Source organism: Pseudopipra pipra, chromosome W (genome assembly GCF_036250125.1).
Source record: "Pseudopipra pipra isolate bDixPip1 chromosome W, bDixPip1.hap1, whole genome shotgun sequence".
NCBI classification, from domain to species: domain Eukaryota; kingdom Metazoa; phylum Chordata; class Aves; order Passeriformes; family Pipridae; genus Pseudopipra; species Pseudopipra pipra.
In genome coordinates this window covers 3,541,634-3,560,192 of record NC_087580.1, presented here as the reverse complement: position 1 = coordinate 3,560,192, position 18,559 = coordinate 3,541,634, and the positions used below count along the sequence as shown (strand labels likewise).

The 18,559-nt window shown below is 55.3% G+C and overlaps 3 protein-coding genes across 8 annotated transcripts in view; 1 reads left to right on the top strand and 2 right to left on the bottom strand.

Annotated features, from left to right (window-relative positions):
* Window positions 1-18,559, bottom strand: part of LOC135404434 (class I histocompatibility antigen, F10 alpha chain-like) — a 214,735-nt gene that overhangs the window by 67,798 nt on the left and 128,378 nt on the right. The window lies entirely within an intron of this gene.
* Window positions 1,711-18,559, bottom strand: part of LOC135404456 (C-type lectin domain family 2 member B-like) — a 47,176-nt gene continuing 30,327 nt past the window's right edge. For 2 of the 5 annotated variants that reach the window (XM_064639214.1, XM_064639213.1), the window contains exons 2-6: window positions 4,125-4,282; window positions 3,820-3,930; window positions 3,347-3,528; window positions 2,995-3,095; window positions 1,711-2,696 (exon numbers count right to left, since the gene is read on the bottom strand). In XM_064639214.1, coding sequence (XP_064495284.1) covers window positions 2,537-2,696; window positions 2,995-3,095; window positions 3,347-3,528; window positions 3,820-3,930; window positions 4,125-4,212 — 642 coding nt within the window. In that variant the 5' untranslated portion in view covers window positions 4,213-4,282 and the 3' untranslated portion in view covers window positions 1,711-2,536. Of the gene's footprint in view, window positions 2,697-2,994; window positions 3,096-3,346; window positions 3,529-3,819; window positions 3,931-4,124; window positions 4,283-5,903; window positions 5,966-18,559 lie in introns of all 5 variants that reach the window. The other 3 variants (XM_064639212.1, XM_064639209.1, XM_064639211.1) reach the window with 3 other exon arrangements.
* On the top strand, window positions 12,263-17,531 carry LOC135404468 (C-type lectin domain family 2 member D-like). 2 transcript variants are annotated; one of them, XM_064639243.1, is made up of 6 exons: window positions 12,263-12,620; window positions 14,615-14,773; window positions 15,121-15,228; window positions 15,526-15,707; window positions 15,959-16,059; window positions 16,361-17,527. In XM_064639243.1, the coding sequence occupies exons 2-6, from the start codon at window positions 14,686-14,688 to the stop codon at window positions 16,518-16,520; spliced, it is 639 nt and encodes a 212-aa protein (XP_064495313.1). In that variant the 5' UTR covers window positions 12,263-12,620; window positions 14,615-14,685; the 3' UTR covers window positions 16,521-17,527. The 2 variants fall into 2 exon arrangements, with proteins under 2 accessions (XP_064495313.1, XP_064495314.1); XM_064639244.1 differs by lacking the exons at window positions 12,263-12,620; window positions 15,121-15,228 and having other exon boundaries at window positions 13,766-14,773; window positions 16,361-17,531.

The window sequence follows — 18,559 nt, the reverse complement described above, 5'->3', positions numbered from 1 at the left end:
AGCGCTGAATGAAGTAGGGTCACCTCTGGAACCCAACCAACTGCTCAGAGATTTTATTCCCCGGCTTTCACTGACAGTTTCTGGGGACCCAGATGAGACAAAGCAGCGCCGACAGGGCAGAGCAAAGGAATCGTTGGTCCTGCAGCGTGTACCAAAGGAGTTTTGGGGAGATCTTGCAGTTCCCTGGTCTGGAGAGTTCACCACGCCTTCTTTTCTGGGAAAAAGAACAGGCCATGAATTTTGGGTCCTTGATTTTAAGGCCTTTTCCTGCACATAAGGCACAGCAATGGGAAGGATGCAGCGTGAGGCTGAGAGGTTTCTGTCATGGTTTGTGGGCTTGGGTGAGATTGGGCCATAATTACAGGACACCTGTAAAATCTGGGCTTTGGGAAAGGTTGGGGAGGGTTGGGAAAGGTGTTCAAAGGGTGGTTTTGCCTGAGGTGTTAAACATGGGAGTGGGTCTGTCTTCCCAATTCCCAAGAGAAGAGATCCCAGAAAGCTCCCCTGCAGGTTGTGTTTTAGGGAACAGGAGAAGAGACCGAGGGTAAGGGGTTTCTTTCCTGGAGAGAAGGGCTGTCATTCACTTGCAGGAGCCCTGAGCTGAAATTGCCAGTCTGACTGCCCAAATTGAACACAGATGAAGATTCGTGCCAGACAAAAAGGGCCAGGACAGAAAGCTCTTGCTGCCCATGGAGTGCCCAGGGTGGCCCCCCAACTGCATCTGAAACCTGAAGGTTCCAGGCTTTCTTTCCTGGGGGAAAGGCCGTGACATCGCAAAGAGTCCCGTGGCAGACAGGTGGGGCTGCACTGTGGGGGTGTGAGGTGTTGGTTCTTTGGTTTTCAGGGGCTATTCCAGAATGGAGAGGACAGGCTGTGACACCACAAAGGGGCCCATGGCACAGGGGTTGGGCTGCACTGGGGCCTGTGAGACATTGGTGTTTTGGTTTCCAGCAGCCATTCTGGAATGGAGGGGATAGGCCGTGACATCACAAGAGGGCACTTGGCACGAAGGTGGGGCTTCACTTTGGGGTTGTAGGGCATTGCTTCTTTGGTTGCCAGGGCCCATTCCGGAATGGAGAGGACAGGCTGTGACACCACAAAGGAGCCCTTGGCACACGGATGGGGTTGAACTGTCACATGGTGGGGGCTTGGTTCTTTGGTTTCCAGAGGCCATTCCACAATGGGGGCCAAAGGTGGTTTTGCAGAATAAAAGGTCGGAAACGGAAATTCCGCCTCAGAATTCCCACCTGTGGCTCCTGCTCGGAGTTGGCACCTGCTCCTGAAAAAGTTTTGGGGGGGTTCCCCTCGTTATTTTAGGGGTTTGGTGCCCCAGCTGAGCGTTGTTCTGTCACCACCGCTCGCGGTGCTGAAAGGTTATTTTGCAGAATAAAAGGTCAAAAATGGAGATCTCACCCAAAACTGAGGTTGTTTTGGTCAGCCAGGTCCTGCCTGGAGTCTGCACCCACTCCCCAGAGGATTTTGGGGGGGTTCTCCCCATTGTTTGGGGCATATTAAATTAGTCATCAATTCACCCCAAATGGTGGGTTTGGGATATAAAAATCAGTTATTAACACAATGATTAGCACACAGTTATTAGTTCACAATTAATAATTGGTGGTTTGGGGGCATCACAAATCATTGACAATACACCCAAACTGGTTGTTTTTTTGTGTATAACAAAGCAACGATTTTAAAAAGCAGCTTTCAAGCTTCAGTTTTATAAACACTTGCTTTTTATTAATGTGAAACGTTGCAAAACCGGCCCCAAAATCCGCCTTTTTCTACTTAAAACGGACACTCCCGACCCCGCTCTCGCAGTCCTCAACCAGGTCCGCACCCCGCCTTTCCCGCGCTGCCTGTGGGGGGGTGCAGTTCCCAAGCAGGTCCGCCCTGAGGGTGGGGAAAGGGAGGGGGCGGAGCATGGGGAGGAGCAGCCAATGGGAGTGAGGGGGCGTGGTTTAATCAGCCAATCAGCACGCGTCGAGGATGAGAAGAGCGGGAGTGATGCGGAAGTACCAGGAAGGTGAGAACAGGCACTAAAAGGCTCCTTTCTCACCCCAAAACCGCCCCCAAACTGTGGCCACCGCAGAAAAAACTTGAAATAAGGCTGAAAACAGTGTGAAAAAAGGCTGATTTACCCCCCACCGAAATAGAGGGACAAGAGAAGCACCGGCCTGAGCTCCGCCTATTCTCCACCTATTATTAATATGGCTACATAAATGTCGTACTCATATAAATACGGCTACATAAATGTTGTCCTCATATAAATATGGCTACATAAATGTCGTACTCATATAAATATGGCTACACAAATGTTGTACTCATATAAAAATGCATTTAAGGCAAATTGTATAAATACCAGTTGCATTTGTGCAAACCTTTTGAGCAAGTTTTCTGTGGTGCAAACCACACTTGTGCTGCTCAAAAGGTCCAAAGGATGGGGGATAGCACCAGTTCCTTGTACCTGATTTTTTGGATTCACCCTGAAAATTTCAGTTGCAGCGCTGGGGTGAAGCTCCCCCATCTGGTCAGAGATTTAGGTTGAAAGTCCTGGTTTGGGGTCTCTTAATTTCCCCTCCCACAGGACGAAGTTGTCGGGGCGGCTGCAGATCCAGTTCTTCTCCGTGTGGCACAGGGACGAGCTGATCCACCAGTCATCGAGGTACCCACAGGGTCCCTCACCCCTCACCTCAAACCTGCAAAGCCAATGGGACCAGAGTGAGAAAGGGAAAAGGAAAAGAAGAAAACTCCCCCAAAAATTAAGAAGAGCTGGGATTTCCCCTCCGGCAGAGAAGGGCTTTGGCTGGGGGGGGTCTCTAATTCTCTGATCAGGGTTGGGGGGCAGCGACCTTGGCCCATCCCAACCCCCCATGGAAAGCCAGGAGCTGCCTGGACACGGGGCAGGAGAAGGTGCCCATCCCAGGATGGGGCATCCCAGACTCCAGGAAATCCCTGGGCCCACCCCGGGTCTCCAGCACGGACACAGGGACCCACCTGCCGTTCAAGGCCGTGCCATTGATCCACTCCCAGCTGTTATCCCTCATTCCCAGCCCGATCCAGTGGTTTGCTTCGCCTTTATAGCGCAGAAGGAAGGCCTGGAAGGCAAAGAAACGTTGGCTTTGGCCAGTCTTGCCTTCCCCACCTCCTCTTTCCCTCCTGTGTCCACCCCCAGCCAGACCTGGGGCTTTTCCCAAGGGTTGGCTCCCGGCTCCAGCACTGGCAGCACTTTGGGGCCAGCCTGGGGGGTTTGGGGCTGGTTTTATCCTCTTGGTTTCCCTGTGTTTCCCACCCCGGTGCTGCTGCAGAGGCTCAAGCCCAGTCCTCACCAGTTCATCCCAGTCCTCACCAGTTCCTCCCTGGTGCTTATGGTGGCCAGGGAAGCTCCCAGGGCCTCACACCTTTCCCGGCCCATGGTCCAGTTGCCCTCAGCCTCAGAAAAATAATAACATTTTCCTTGGAAACCAGGCCAGGTGTCTGGGCACACATGGGAGAATTCCAGCTCAGAGAACCAGGGTCTCACACAGAGAACTGAAACACAGAAAGCTGAGTCAGACACGTGGGCAGCCCTGAAAAGCACCAAAATGGGTTTGATTCCTTGGTTTATTCCAGCAGCTGGAAGAGGAAATTGGGGGATGATGCTCTTGGAAAAGGTGTGACCGAGTGAGGAGCAGGTGCCTGGAGCAAAGTGCAGGGAAAAAAGGGAGTCACCCACTTTGGGAGCCTCCCTTGATGCTGGGAAAGTCCTGGGATCCTCCAATCGCCCAAAACGGAGGAGCCTGGCCCTGATCCTCCCCATGGAGGTGCCTGGGTGGGACTCACCAGTCAGTGCCACAACCAGGCTCAAGGTGAGGATCCCCAGGAACACACTCAGAGCGAGGAGAACACGCACCTTGGGGGATGTTCTCCGGTCTGACTCGGTTCTGTAGGACCCTGGGGCAGGAAAGAGCAGGGTGAGGATGGCCTGGCTCCTCTCCCCTCTGCTTTGCCCTCCTGTGCTGGACCCTCAGTCCATCCCGAGCCCCACCCAGGCCCATCCAGACCCCCCCACTGGTGCCGCCCCGGAGCGAGATGCTCTTCCCACCCCCTGCCCTCTCTTGGAACGTTTGGGGTTTTCCCAGCATTACCACATTTGGACTGTTCCTCTGGATCACTGCAGGTGTTCAGCGGTTCCTCCTGGCTTGAAGAATTTGGCTTTTGGGTTTCTTTCCCCATCCTTGCAGAGAAGCCTCAGGGCCTGGGGCTGACGTTCCCTGGGCTCTGTGGGGTGGATGCACTCGGCAGCCTGGGGTGGAAGGAGAGGAGAGGCTGTGGGGACCTGCAGGGAGCTGAGATCTCCTGGGCCACAGCCCAGCCAGCCACAACAGCCCCTGTGGGGTTGGCACTGGCTCTCAGCGTTATCTTGGTGCCAAGGGGCACCATCTGGCAGGGCTGAACCCACATCTGGGAGAGGAGGCAGCACAAAGGACAGAGGGAGGGGAGGGGAAAAGGTAAGGAAGGGAAAGAGAGGGGAGGGAGAAAGATTAAGGAGGGAAAAAAAACCCTAACAAATTAAGCAGAAAGGAAAGAAAAAGACAAGTTTAAAGGCACTTTTAACTATTAAATAAATAAGTCATTGAGAGCTCACAGGTTTGCAGGGGACAGGAGCCTGTTCAGGGCTCAGGGGGGGAAAAGGCACCGGGGGCTCGGAGCAGAGTTTGTGCTTTGGGGGCCGTTTTGCAAAAACACACAGGGTGGAAAGTAGGTTGTAACAGTTCACAGCACCTGTTCTGCTCGAGTTTTCTGTTTGTGGCTCCACACGAGCTTCTTTTGCTCTGGTTCCCCTCCCTCCCTGTGCCCTCTGTTACAGGAGCACGACCTGGTTCCCTGCACCCCCAACCAACAGGGACAGCAGCTTTTGGTCCTCTTGGGTCTTGTTTAAGTCATTACCAGCACCAAATGGACCAACAGAAGCTCGTCAGGAATGTGTCCCGATAAAACAGCGATATTTCATTGCAAGGTGAGCTCTGAAAACTGCAGAGGTTTGTTTGTCAGTAAATGGATGTAAAAAAAACACAAAGCGGTTCCCTCAGAGGGGATTTGCAGGAGAAAACTCAAGGAGTGCTCAGATAACAGCGTTTCCAGAGCAGTGAGAGGGTTAAATTGGTAGGAGAAACAAACACAGGATGAGCCAGAAGGGGGGGGTGCTTCCTCATCTCGGGGGTTTTAAAATGCAACAGGATAAAGGGCAGACCTTGCCCAAGCTCTGAGCTGGCGCTGAGCACGAAAGTGGGGAAGAGATCGTTACAGATGAAGGGCTTGTTATTTCAGAAACTAAACTATGATGTGTCTGGACCTGCTTCATATGGCAGAAGCCCCAGTGCACAAATTCAACCCCCTCATTTCAAGCCACAATTTCAGTCCTACTTTAATTTCTGCCTCCCAGTGTCGACTGAACAAATTCAACAAATTCCCTTAAAAAGACCCCCGAAGGTTCACCTTGTAAGACCCCACCTGAGGCAGCCTGAGCTCCTGCTCAAGTTTAATCCCTCCCAAACCCAATTCTGAGCCAGAAATGAATGCCCTGGTGAAGGTTTTAGTATTTGCAAAACTGAAGTGTCAATTTGAAAATAAAAGGCACCCAGTGCAGTTACTGATTCACTCAGTCCCACTGTCATTTTTGCTCCTTTATGATGACTAATTTCTGCCTCCTAGTGTTGACTGTACAAATTCCACAAATTCCCCTAAAAAGACCCCCGAAGGTTCACATTGTGAGACCCCCCCTGGTGCAGCCCAAGCTCCTGCCCAGGTTCAATCCCTCCCAATCCCACCGTGGTTTCCAGCTGGTTCTCTCCAGCTCCCCCCAAAATCACTGTTCATTCCACTCAGCTGAAACAAATTAAAGTTCTTTTTATATCATTATTTACCTCTTTTCACCACGATTTGCTCAATTCTCTTCCCGAGAAGCAACTCTGTCAGCAACCAGGGGCTGAAGAAAACCCCGACAAAACCACTGCAGAAGTTCTTACAAGGCAGCAAAAATGACAAACCAGCCCAACCCCGCAGCAGACACTCAAACCAACCCCACAGCAGCAAAAGCCTCACTAAACCCAGCTGTAAAACTGTGACTTTTGGGGTTTATTCCCCCCTTCCCCTTCAACGTGCCACGTTTAATTAATCAGGTGGTCATTGCAGCCCCCCAGAGACAAGACCATGATGTGGGGGCTCAGCCCTGTCCCAGCCGTGGCTCACTGTGGGCAGGGAGCACCCACCACCCCGAGTTTGGCAGCCCAGGGGCTGCTCTGGAGTACTCACCTCGCAGGGCAGCTGTCAAGGGGTGATAGATTTCTTGGAACTGAGTCTCTTGAGCCACAGACAGGACCGGAGTCAACCTGTTGCGTGGCTGACGGGTACAGAGGTGTGGTTTTGACGTGTACAGCACTCTGGCTGTTTTGCTGTTCTCCAGCAGATCTGTGTTTCATCCAAGGCAATTTTTTTTGAACCCTTGCTTGCTTAAAAATATTTAAGAGTTCCCAACTAAGGGATCCGTGATGGGCTGGCCCTGGTTGGTGCCAGATGCTGCTCTGTCACCCCCCTCCTCACCCGGGCAGGGGACAGAATTATTCCAAACTGCACAGTCTGGAGCCAGAGGAAATGAGAAGCTGTTGGAGATGTACGACCACCAGTGTGACATCTGAGAAACCCAGGGGCAGGCTGCTGGCTGAAGGGGTCCCACGTGGCTGGGATGGGGGCCCTGCACTTTAAATGATACCAGAAAAGATGGACCAAAATACACCCAACCACAAATATTGTCATAAATGTATTTATGACCTTGTTATACAGCCTTTCATTACCACGGGGAATTATTTCCGTGAAGAAAAGCTCAACAGTCGTGATGAAGGGGGGAGAGGGGAAAGGTATCTCAGGATTGTGCCCAGCGGCTCCTGCCCCGGCAGTTTGGAGCCCCAGGGGCACCGAGCGCTGGCACAGCCCATTTGTGTCACTGCTTGTAAAATGTGCCGGGGACTGGCAGGAAAAGCAGCACCGCGTTGGCTCCGGTCCATGGAAACTGTTTCCCGGCATTTCTTGGCTCCGCAGGGGCGTTAAAATCGCTGCGAGGGGTTCCCACCGCCCGCGTCTGAAAGAGCCGCAGCGAGCGTGGGAACAGAAGAAAAGACAGGAAATAGAGTAAAATAGAATAAAAGGCTGCACCGAGGGGTCCCCCGGCGGTGTCACTGAACGGGCGGTGTCGGGGGTGGCCAGAAGGGCTGCGCCGAGCGGGGTGGGAGCTGCGAATAAAATATAGAAAATAGAATTAAACGCGACAGCAGAGCCGCGGCGGTGCTGGAGGAGCTGCCCGGAGGGACAGACGGACCCTGCCTTGGCTCGTGGGACCCACCCCCTGTCACTGAAGAGCTGCGACGAGGGGCGGGCGAGGGGCGGCGGCGGCGAAAGGGCCGCCCCGGAGCGGGGAGATGGGGGGTGTGAACGGAAAAAAAAAAAAAAGAGAGAAGGCAATAAAAGACCCGCGACCGAAACAGCGGCACCGACGGACACTCGCGGCGGCACCGAGGGACACTGCGAGGGGGGACGAGCGGCCCCGGGGAGCGTCCCCTGCCCCGCGTCCCTAAAAGAGCTGCCCCGACGGACAGGCAGGTCCGCTCCGCCCTCGGGCACCGGGGGGATCGAGAGGTTGTTCCCAACCAGCTCCCCCACAAAGTGAATTTTACAAGTTATTTTTAGTTTTTATTCTTTTCGTAGTTTGATTTCTCCTCCGCCCCCCGACTTTCCCCGGCCGCGGTCCTGCCCGTGCCCCGGGAGCCGCCGGTGGGTGCCGAACCCGCGGGAATCGGGATTTTTTCGCGCATTAACGGTGGGTTTTGGGTGCGATGGAGACTCTCAGATCCGGGCGGACTCCGTCTGACAGATCCACTGCAGCCCCGTGTCGCAGGCGCGGGGGTCGATCCTGTCCCCCTTGAGCGCCCCGCAGGCTCCGGGACCCTCCCCGGGGTCCTGCGGGAACCTGCGGGTGCGGGAGGGGGCCCGTGTCACCCCCGGGGGGACCTCAGGGGACAGGGGGGTGCCCACCCCGACCCCCCAGCGCTCCTCACCGGCTCCAGTCCGGGCGGGAGCCGTTCACCCACGTCCAGCCCACGCCGGGCGCGGGCACCGAGAGCCCGATCCAGAAGTGGCGCGTGGGTTTCCTCAGGGTCTCGTTGAGGGAATCCTGGCTCGGGGAAAGGGGCAGTGGTGGCGCTGCCGGGCAGTGGATGGTCACCCCAAAATAGGCTCCATCCTCACCCCGGGACCGAGCCAGACCCATGTCCCTTCCCCACAGTCTGCCACGGGCACCGCGGGGAATTTGGGAATGAGGGGTGTGATCCCAGGTTTCCGGGGAGCCCTTCGCCCTCCCCTGGGGTGCCTCCAGCCCCTCTGTCCCCTCGATCCCTTCACCAGCTCGTCCTTGTCCCGCGGCATCGCCATCGCGGCCCCGCGGGCCCCGCAGTCCTCCCGGCTCCCGTGCCACGAGTTCATCCTTTCCGAGACCCAGTAGCACTTGGTCCTGCCCAGCATCCAGCCCACGGGGCAGAGCCTGCACCCCTCGGCCTCTGCGGACAGACAGACGGACAGACAGACAGACCCCGGCGTGCTGAGGCACCGTGGGAGGACAGGGGGAGGCTCCAACCTGGCTTAAGTTTGGGGAGGGGGCATCGATGGGACCCCGGGGGGTGGGGGGTTACCTCGCAGGGGGCACAGGATCCTCCTCAGCTCCCTGAAGGTGCCGTCCAGGCTGGCACAGGGGGGTCCCAGGGAGGTGTTCCCCCACCTCCAGGTCGCCTCTGGCTGTGCCCTCTCTGCCACCCACCAGGACACTGGGACAGGAGGATGCCCAGCCCGGTCAGGGGCACTGGGGGGGTGGGAAGGGGCAGAGGCGTCCGGGTGCCCCTTCCCACCCCCCAAACTCACCACACAGCACCAGGGACAGCGCCAGGGCAGCCGTGAGGGCCCCGAGGAGGCAGCGGGGACGGCGCGGGAGGGCTGTGGGGGGGACCCCCCGGAGTTCTGGAAAGCCAGATCCTACAGCTGGGGGGTGGAAAAGAGCACCCGTCACCCCCTCACCCACCCAGAGCCCGGGGCAGGGGGTCCTGGGGCAAAGCACCCTGGTGAGACCCCCCCAAACACCTGCAGCCCCCCCTGCACAAGAGCAGGAGGAGGTTGGTGCCCCCAAAAAATCCCTCTGCTCCCTCTTTTGGGGGGTCCCAGCTCGTGAGGTGGGACAGCAGCCAACCACAGCCTGGAGAAAAACCCCCCAGCCTCTCCTCCCTCAATCCCTGCCTCAGTTTCCCCACCCTGAGCAGCTCTTGGGGACCCCAGGGGTGGCATCACCCCACCCCCCCGAGTCCCCCTTCCCCCCCCGATCTGGGGGGGCCCAGCGGACACGACCCCCCCCAGTACCTGCCCCCGGGGAGGACGGGGGGCTCCCCGCAGCCCCTCGTTTCCTCCACTGCTCTAAGGCCATGTAGCCGTCCTGGTCCTCCATGTCCCGCCGCTCAGCGCCGGGGACCCGCAGTGGTCACAGGAGGAAGGGACAGGAAGCCAAAGCGCCGCTGCCCCCCCGGGCTGGTGTGAACTGGCAGCGGGCTCGGAGCTTCCTGTACCCAAACCAAAGCCCCACAACTGCTGGGGGGACTCGTCCTGACGGCCCCGAGGGGTGGGGGCTCGGGGGTCTGTGCCCAGAGGAAGGAAACCCACGGGAAGGGACAAGGAGGACAAGGAGACACAGCACGAGGTGCTGGGAGAGAAAAAACACTCCTCACCCCCCCCCGCTAAAATGGTGAAAATAAGAGATCAAGGTGTTGATCGAGATCTCTAAGAGATAAGAATCGATAAAATACCATCAAAAGGAGCACAAAATGAGAGAATTGCTCAATAAAGCACCAGTTCTGTCCAAAAATAGATGCAGTTTCATGGAGCTCATGCCTGGTTTTCCCAGCTGTGTTTGTAGGGTAACATCGGCTCAGCAGGAAGCCCCACTTCTCTTGCCCCCTAATGAGGAGCAATTTTATTAGGCTAATCAATCACTGATGAATTAGTCCCTGATCTCCTTTTTTTCTCTGCCAGGCACAGGCCAGCACGGGCTCCGCAGGCTGCAGGGCTGCTGCGTCCTGCTGGGGCTTAACCCATCGGTTTTATTTGCCCCAAAAAGGGGAAAACGGCCCCGAATCCCTTTGCCTGAGCGGAGGAGGGGACAGAGTTCTGGCAGAAAACTCCAAAAGTCGGTTTTGCCCAGCTTGGGAAGAACAAACCAAACAGAAGTGAAGTGGGACCCCCCAGCAGCACTTCTGTGCTGTCCTCCCCCCCCCCCCCCCCCCGAAGCCCTCTCTGGGGTGCTGGAGGGTGACTGGGCACACTGGGAGCACTGGGAAGGGGCTCAGCCCTCCGTCACCCCCGGGAGCTCCAAGGCTCCAAGAGCCGGGATGGATCGCGGCGGAGGGAGCAGGGGAAGGGACGGGGCTGCCGGCGCTGGACGGGGCACGAGGGACAGGTGGGGAAGGCAATAAACAGTAAAACGATGACAAAAGAAAAAACTCGGTGGCGGCGAAAGGGCCAGTGAGTCACACACGTCCCATGTCACATCCACACGGCAGAGCCACGGCGGGGGGGATCGAAAAACAGCCAATGGGAAGCGTCAGAGACCCCCGGCAACCAATGGGAAGTGTCGAAGGGCCCCTGTCAGCCAATGGGAAGCGACGTGTCCTGATGTCAATTAAAACACACTGAGAAGCTGCTGGAGAAGAGCAAAAAACAACTGAAATTGCGTCAGTTGCGGAGTTTGTTTGCTGGTTTGTGACTAAACCGACCCTACCGCGAAATCTCACAGTCACTGAGAGCTGCCCTGCGAGGTGAGTACTTGAGAGCAGCTCCTGGGCTGCCAAACTCGGGGTGATGGGTGCTCCCTGCCCACAGTGAGCCACGGCTGGGACAGGGCTGTATAACAAGGTCAAAAATATTATTATGTCAATATTTGTGGTTGGTTGGGTGCATTCGGGTTGGGTGTATTTTTATGGTATTTAAAGTGCAGAGCCTCCATCCCAGCCTTATAGGCCAGTACCTGCAGCAGCCACGTGGGACCCCTTCAGCCAAAAACCTCCCCCCGGGTTTCTCAGATGTCACGATGGCAGTTGTAAATCTCCAACAGCTTCTCATTTCTTCTGGCTCTGAACTGTGCAGCTTTCACGGGGTGAAAGTTTGGAATAATTCTGTCCCCTGCACAGGTGAGGAGGGGGGGGACAGAGCAGCACCTGGCACCAACCAGGGCCAGCCCATGTTGGCCCTGGTTCACTTGGTTGGGAACCTTTAAATATTTTTAGAGCAAGCAAGGTGCAAAACAAATACCTTTGTTCCTTGGATGAATCACACCAGGATCTGCTGGAGAACAGCCAGTACTGCCCGATTTGTAAAAGTATGAAACATTCCCCCATGGCTTTGCAAGGGAACAGGCAAACAGCCAGAGAGCTCTAAAGTCAAAACCACGCCTCTGTGGTTGACTCTCCTCCCCAACTCAGTGGCTCAAATGACTCAGTTCAGAGAAATATCCCACACATCGAGAGCTGCCCTGCGAGGTGAGTATTCCAGAGCAGCTCCTGGGCTGCCAAACTCGGGGGGGCACAATCCCGAGTACCCTCTCAGGTGCTGCTTCTTCCCCTTGGGAGGCTGAGCCCGTTCTGCAGCTGCCCTGGGACAGCAGCGTCCAGGCAATGGCACCCCCATGTCGCGACAAAGCCACAACAGGGAGCTTGTCTGCAGGTGTTTTTTGGTTTTTTTTTTTTTTTTCAAAAAAACCCAACCCAACCCAAACCAGCAAAACAACAAAAAACTATGAAAAAACCAAATTCTAGTTCCCTGCCTGCAGTTTGAAGTTCGTGTGTTTTCTTATTTCCTTCTTGAAAGAACACCAGGATGGATTTAGAAAAAAACTGTTAGTCATTAATCCATTCCTTTCTTGTGCCCATAAGAACTACTGGTGAGTGACCTCTCCCTGATCCCTCAGCACGACTTTAGAGCCTTTCTTCAATTGAACATTTCCCCCTGATAATGAAAGGCTGTATAAAAAAGTCATAAATATAGTTAGGACAATATTTTGGGTTGGGTGTATTTTGGTCCATCTTTTCTGGTATCATTTAAAGTGCACGCCCCCATCCCAGCCACGTGGGACCCCTTCAGCCAAAAACCTCCCCCCTGGGTTTCTCAGATTTCCAACCAGTGGTCATACATCCCCAACAGCTTCTCATTTCTTCTGGCTCTGGACTGTGCAGCTTTCACGGGGTGAAAGTTTGGAATAATTCTGTCCCCTGCCCGGGTGAGGAGGGGGGTGACAGAGCAGCATCTGGCACCAACCAGGGCCAGCCCATCACAGATCCCTTGGTTGGGAACTCTTAAATATTTGTAAGTAAGCAAGGTGCAAAAATGGACTTTGTTCCTTGGAAAATGAATCACACTGAGATCTGCTGGAGAACAGCAAAACAGCCAAAGAGCTGTACAAGTCAAAACCACGCCTCTGTTATTTGACTATCTTCCCCTGTCTGTGGCTCAACAGACTCAGTTCCGGGAAATCAGCCACCCGTTGACAGCTGCCCTGCGAGGTGAGTACTCCAGAGCAGCCCCTGGGCTGCCAAACTCGGGGTGGTGGGTGCTCCCTGCCCACAGTGAGCCACGGCTGGGACAGGGCTGAGCCCCCACATCATGGGCTTGTCTCTGGGGGGGCTGCAATGACCACCTGATTAATTAAACGTGGCACGTTGAAGGGCAGGGAGGAGTAAACGCCAAAGGTCACAGTTTTACAGCTTTTGCTGCCGTGGGGTTGGTTTGAGTGTCTGCTGCGGGGTTGTGCTGGTTTGTCATTTTTGCTGCTTCTTCAGTGATTTTGTTCAGGTTTTTTTCAGCCCCTTGTTGCTGACAGAGTTGCTTCTTGGGAAGAGAATTGAGCAAATTGTGGTGCAAAGAGGTAAATAATGATATAAAAAGGACTTTAATTTGTTTCAGTCGAGTGGAATGAACAGTGATTTTGGGGGGAGCTGGAGAGAACCAGCAGGAAACCACGGTGGGATTGGGAGGGATTGAACCTGGGCAGGAGCTTGGGCTGCACCAGGGGGGGTCTCACAACGTGAACCTTCGGGGGTCTTTTTAAGGGAATTTGTGGAATTTGTACAGTCAACACTGGGAGGCAGAAATTAGTCATCATAAAGGAGCAAAAATGAGAGTGGGAGTGGGTGAATCAGTAACTGCACTGGGTGCCTTTTATTTTCAAATTGACACTTCAGTTTTGCAAATACTAAAACCTTCACCAGGGCACTGGTTTCTGGCTCAGAATTGGGTTTGGGAGGGATTAAACTTGAGCAGGAGCTCAGGCTGCCCCAGGTGGGGTCTTACAAGGTGAACCTTCAGGGGTCTTTTTAAGGGAATTTGTTGAATTTGTTCAGTCGACACTGGGAGGCAGAAATTAAAGTAGGACTGAAATTGTGGCTTGAAATGAGGGGGTTGAATTTGTGCACTGGGGCTTCTGCCATATGAAGCAGGTCCAGACACATCATAGTTTAGTTTCTGAAATAACAAGCCCTTCATCTGTAACGATCTCTTCCCCACTTCCGTGCTCAGCTCCAGCTCAGAGCTTGGGCAAGGTCTGCCCTTTATCCTGTTGCACTTTAGAAACCCCCGAGATGAGGAAGCAACCCCCCTTCTGGCTCATCCTGTGTTTGTTTCTTCTACCAATTTAACCCTCTCACTGCTCTGGAAACACTGTTATCTGAGCACTCCTTGAGTTTTCTCCTGCAAATCCCCTCTGAGGGAACCACTTTGTGCTTTTTTCACATCTGTTTACCCACAATCAAACCTTTGCAGCTTTCAGAGCTGACTTTTGCAATGAAATATTGCTGTTTATCAGGACACGTTCCTGTTGCTGCTGATAACTTAACACAAGACCCAAGAGGACCAAAAGCTGCTGTCCCTGTTGGTTTGGGTGCAGGGAACCAGGTCGTGCTCCTGCAACAGTGGGCACAGGGAGGAGAAACCAGAGCAAAAGAAGCTTGTGTGGAGCCACGAACAGAAAACCCGAGCAGAAGAGATGCTGTGAACTGTCACAGGCTACTTTCCATCCTGTGTGTTTTTGCAAAAGGGCCCCCAAAGCACAAATTCTGCTCCAAGCCCTGGTGCCTTTTCCTCCCTTTTGGCAGCAGCTCCTGAGCCCTGAACAGGCTCCTGTCCCCTGCAAACACTTCAGCTGCCTTTGACCTGTGAGCTCTCAATGGCTTATTTATTTAATAAAGTGTTTTTAAACTTGTCTTTCTCTTTCATTCTGCTTAATTTGTTGGGGTTGTTTTTTTCCTCCTTAATCTTTGTCCCTCCTCTCTCTTTCCCTCCCTTATCTTTTCCCCTCCCCTCCCCTCGGCCCTTTGTGCTGCCTCCTGTGCCAGAGGCGTGTTCAGCTCAGAACAAAGTCCTGCCAGACTGCCCTTGGCACCATGACAACGCTGAGAGCCAGTGCCAACCCCACAGGGGCTGTTGTGGCTGGCTGGGCTGTGGCCCAGGAGGTCTCAGCTGCCTGCAGGTCCCCTCAGCCTCTCCTCTCCTTCCACCCCAGGCTGCCAAGTGCATCCACCCCACAGAGCCCAGGAGAACGTCAGCCCCGGGCCATGAGGTTTCTGTGCCACGATGGGGAAGGGAATCCAAAAGCCAAATTCTTCAATCCAGGAAGAAACACTGAACACCTGCAGTGATCCAGAGAAACAGTGCAAATGGGGTAATGCTGGGAAAACCCCAAACGTTCCGAGGGAGGGCGGGGGGTGGGAAGAGCATCTCGCTCCAGGGGGAGCACCAGTGGGATGGGGATGGAGCCTTTGGGTGGGTGTGGAGCAGCCCAGGCACAGCTGCACTGAATTCCATGCTGGGGAATTCACCTCTGGAGGCTGAAGATCAGTCTCCAGGCCCTCAAACACACCTTGGTGGCTTTGAAGGACTCCTGAGCCCCCAGAGGGCTCCCTGGATGGGCCTGGGTGGGGCTGGGGATGGACTGAGGGTCCAGCACAGGAGGGCAAAGCAGAGGGGAGAGGAGCCAGGCCATCCTCACCCTGCTCTTTCCTGCCCCAGGGTCCTACAGAACCGAGTCAGACCGGAGAACATCCCCCAAGATGTGTGTTCTCACTCAGAGTGTGCTCCTGGGGATCCTCACCTTGAGCCTGGTCGTGGCACTGACTGGTGAGTCCCACCCAGACACCCCCATGGGGAGGATCTGGGCCAGGCGCCTCCGTTTTGGGAGGTGGGAGGATCCCAGGACATTCCCAGCATCAAGGGAGGCTCCCAAAGTGGGTGACTCCCTTTTTTCCCTACACTTTGCTCCAGGCACCTGCTCCTCACTCAGTCACACCATTGCCTTTCCCAAGAGAATAATCCCCAGTTTCCCTCTTCCAGCTGCTGGAATAAACCAAGGAATCAACCCCATTTTGCTGCTTTTCAGGGCTGCCCACGTGTCTGACTCAGCTTTCTGTGTTTCAGTTCTCAGTGTGAGACCCCCTTTCCCTGAGCCGGAATTCTCCCACGTGTGCCCAGACACCTGGCCTGGTTTCCAAGGAAAATGTTATTATTTTTCTGAGGCTGAGGGCAACTGGAGCAGGGGCCGGACAAGGTGTGAGGCCCTGGGAGCTTCCCTGGCCACCATAAGCACGAGGGTTGAACTGGTGAGGACTGGGATGAACTGGTGAGGACTGGGCTTGAGCCTCTGCAGCAGCACCGGGGTGGGAAACATGGGGAAACCAAGAGCATAAATCAGCCCCAAAACCCCCAGGCTGGCCCCAAAGTGCTGCCAGTGCTGGAGCCGGGAGCCAAGCCCTTGGGAAAAGCCCCAGGTCTGGCTGGGGGTGGACACAGGAGGGAAAGAGGAGGTGGGGAAGGCAAGACTGGCCAAAGCCAACGTTTCTTTGCCTTCCAGGCCTTCCTTCTGCGCTATAAAGGCGAAGCAAACCATTGGATCGGGCTGGGAATGAGGGATAACGGCTGGGAGTGGATCAATGGCACAGCCTTGAACGGCAGGTGGGTCCCTGTGTCCGTGCTGGAGCCCCGGGGTGGGCCCCAGGGATTTCCTGGAGACTGGGATGCCCCATCCTGGGATGGGCACCTTCTCCTGCCCCATGTCCAGGCAGCTCCTGGCTTTCCATGGGGGGTTGGGATGGACCAAGGTCGCTGCCCCCCAACCCTGATCAGAGAATTAGAGACCCCCCCCCCAGCCAAAGTCCTTCTCTGCCGGAGAGGAAATCCCAGCTCTTCTTAATTTTTGGAGGTAGTTTTCTTCCTTTCCTACCTTTTTCTCACTCTGGCCATGTTGGCATTGCAGGTTTGAGGTGAGGGGTGGAGGACCCTGTGGGTACCTGAACTATGGGTGGATCAGCTCGTCCCTGTGCCACACGGAGAAGAACTGGATCTGCAGCCGCCCCAATGACTATGTCCTGTGGAAGGGGAAATTAAGAGACCCCAAAACAGGAGTTTCACCCTAGATCTCCAACCAGATGAGGGAGCTTCACACCAGCACTGCAACTGGAACTGCTGGGGGAACATCCCAGTTGTCCGGTCAGGAAATTTTCGCTGAATATCTCAAAAATATCTTGTATTGGAAAGCACCTCACAAGGATCATCAAGTCCAACCCTCAGCCCTGCCCAGGCCCATCCCCAGGAGTCACCCCCTGTGCCCCAGAGGATCATCCAAACCCTCCTGGAGCTCTGGCAGCTTTGGGGGCTGTGCCCACTACCCTGGGGAGCCTGGGCACTGCCCCCCAACCAGCCTCTGGGGGAAGAACCTTTTCCTGGGATCCAACCTGACCCTACCCTGACACAGCTCCAGCCGTTCCCTGGGGTCGGCATCCAGAGAGACCTTGAAAAGTCCTCCAGCAAAGCCTTGGACACTGTCTCCCAGGCCACACTCCTGGAAAAGCTGCAGCCCATGGCCTGGACAGGGTTGCACAGGAAAGCAGGGATGGAGCCGCTTGGCTTATTGTTATCTGTAGTAATATAAAAGCATAAAAATAACTCTTAAGTATCAGGAACCAACATTATATGACCCTGAGAGAATCTCAAGGGGAGCTCAGCAACTTTAATGCAGACATGGTGAGATGTATCCATGTGTGTGTGAAATTGTTTGGGAGTATTTTCTCCTGCTCTGTAAATGCTTAATTAAAAAGTAGATATAGAGAAAAGTCACTAACAGGAATTTACTGCTGATTTAACAGGGTGCATAAACCATGAAAAAATTGTAATAAATTTTTTTTTTGTACCACACGAGGTCCGTGCCCGAGTGTGTCAGGTGGAGGCATCATCCAGCTTCCCAACTGCGGGCGAGGAGAGCTGGAAAGGGGCTTTTTGGCAAACCAACTTGTAGTCACCGACACAGATATCAAGATCCAAGTGGTTGCCTTTCAGGGTCCCACACCCTTCATCCACCTCCGGCAGGTCCCCAAACCTGCACGACAAAGGGTTTATTGGCTGAGAGGAGCAAAAAGTGTCCCAGTCCTGCCGGAAAGGAGACAAAGCGGTGTTTCTCTTGCCCTTTTCCTGCACTGTTTTCCGGGGGAGGTGCCCGGCTATGAGGGCGGTCAGTGCAGTGCAACCTCTCCTCTTCCTCGTCCCCGCCTTCCTCGGCGACGTCACGGGCCCGTCGGAATAAAACGCTCCGGCGGCCAAGAAATCGAGTCAGCGGCGGCGAGCGCGTGTTCCAGGTGCAGATGGGAGCACCGGGGCTCGGGGAGGGCGAAAAGGGGGGTCAGGCGGGTTCGTCCTGCCCTTGGTGGAGGGTGTCGGCGGTGCTGGGAGCGGGCTCTGGCGAGCACTGGCGGTGAAGAGTTTGGAGCGGCCGCCCCCGGTGGCTCTCACCGGGTCTCAGCGCCGGCCCCACGCAGCCCGATCGCTCATCGCGCCGCATCGGCCGCGGGATCGGAAGGGGGGAGCGGGAGGAGCCACCGACCGGGCCGGCGGGGCTGTCTCTGTACCCAACCGTGCGCCCCCGTCGGGGATCGTCCCGGTTCCTCCCGGTCGGACAGAGTTGGCTGCCCCGTCCCCGGGAGTGTTCCCGGCCAGGTGGGACCGGGCTTGGAGCCACCGGAGCTGCTGCGAGGTGTCCGGGGCAGCGGGGGGATGGGATGGGCTTGAAGGTCCCTCCTATCCCAAGCCATTCTTGGACTGAATGACAGATGCGATCCTGCCATCCCGGGGCTGGAGCCACCGCGCTGCTGCTTTTGTTTCCGGTCCTTGGCACAGTTTACAAGCAGTGACTCTTTCATCAGCCCTCAGTGCCCCAGAGCTCCAAACTGGCCGGGCAGGAGCTGCTGGGCACAGTCCCCCTCTCTGGACTGTTCTCTATGTATTCTCTACAGTCTGACACAATGCTCCTGTTAAATCTGCACTCAAAGAGGTTTTTTTTCACCCCCAGCGATGCCTCAGGTTCAAGTTGCGACTTGTCCCTCTTCTAAGTTTGCAGTGATTCAAGATATGGAGAGTGGAAGCAACTGGAATGGTAGGAATGCAGAGGAGTCCCTGAGTCTCC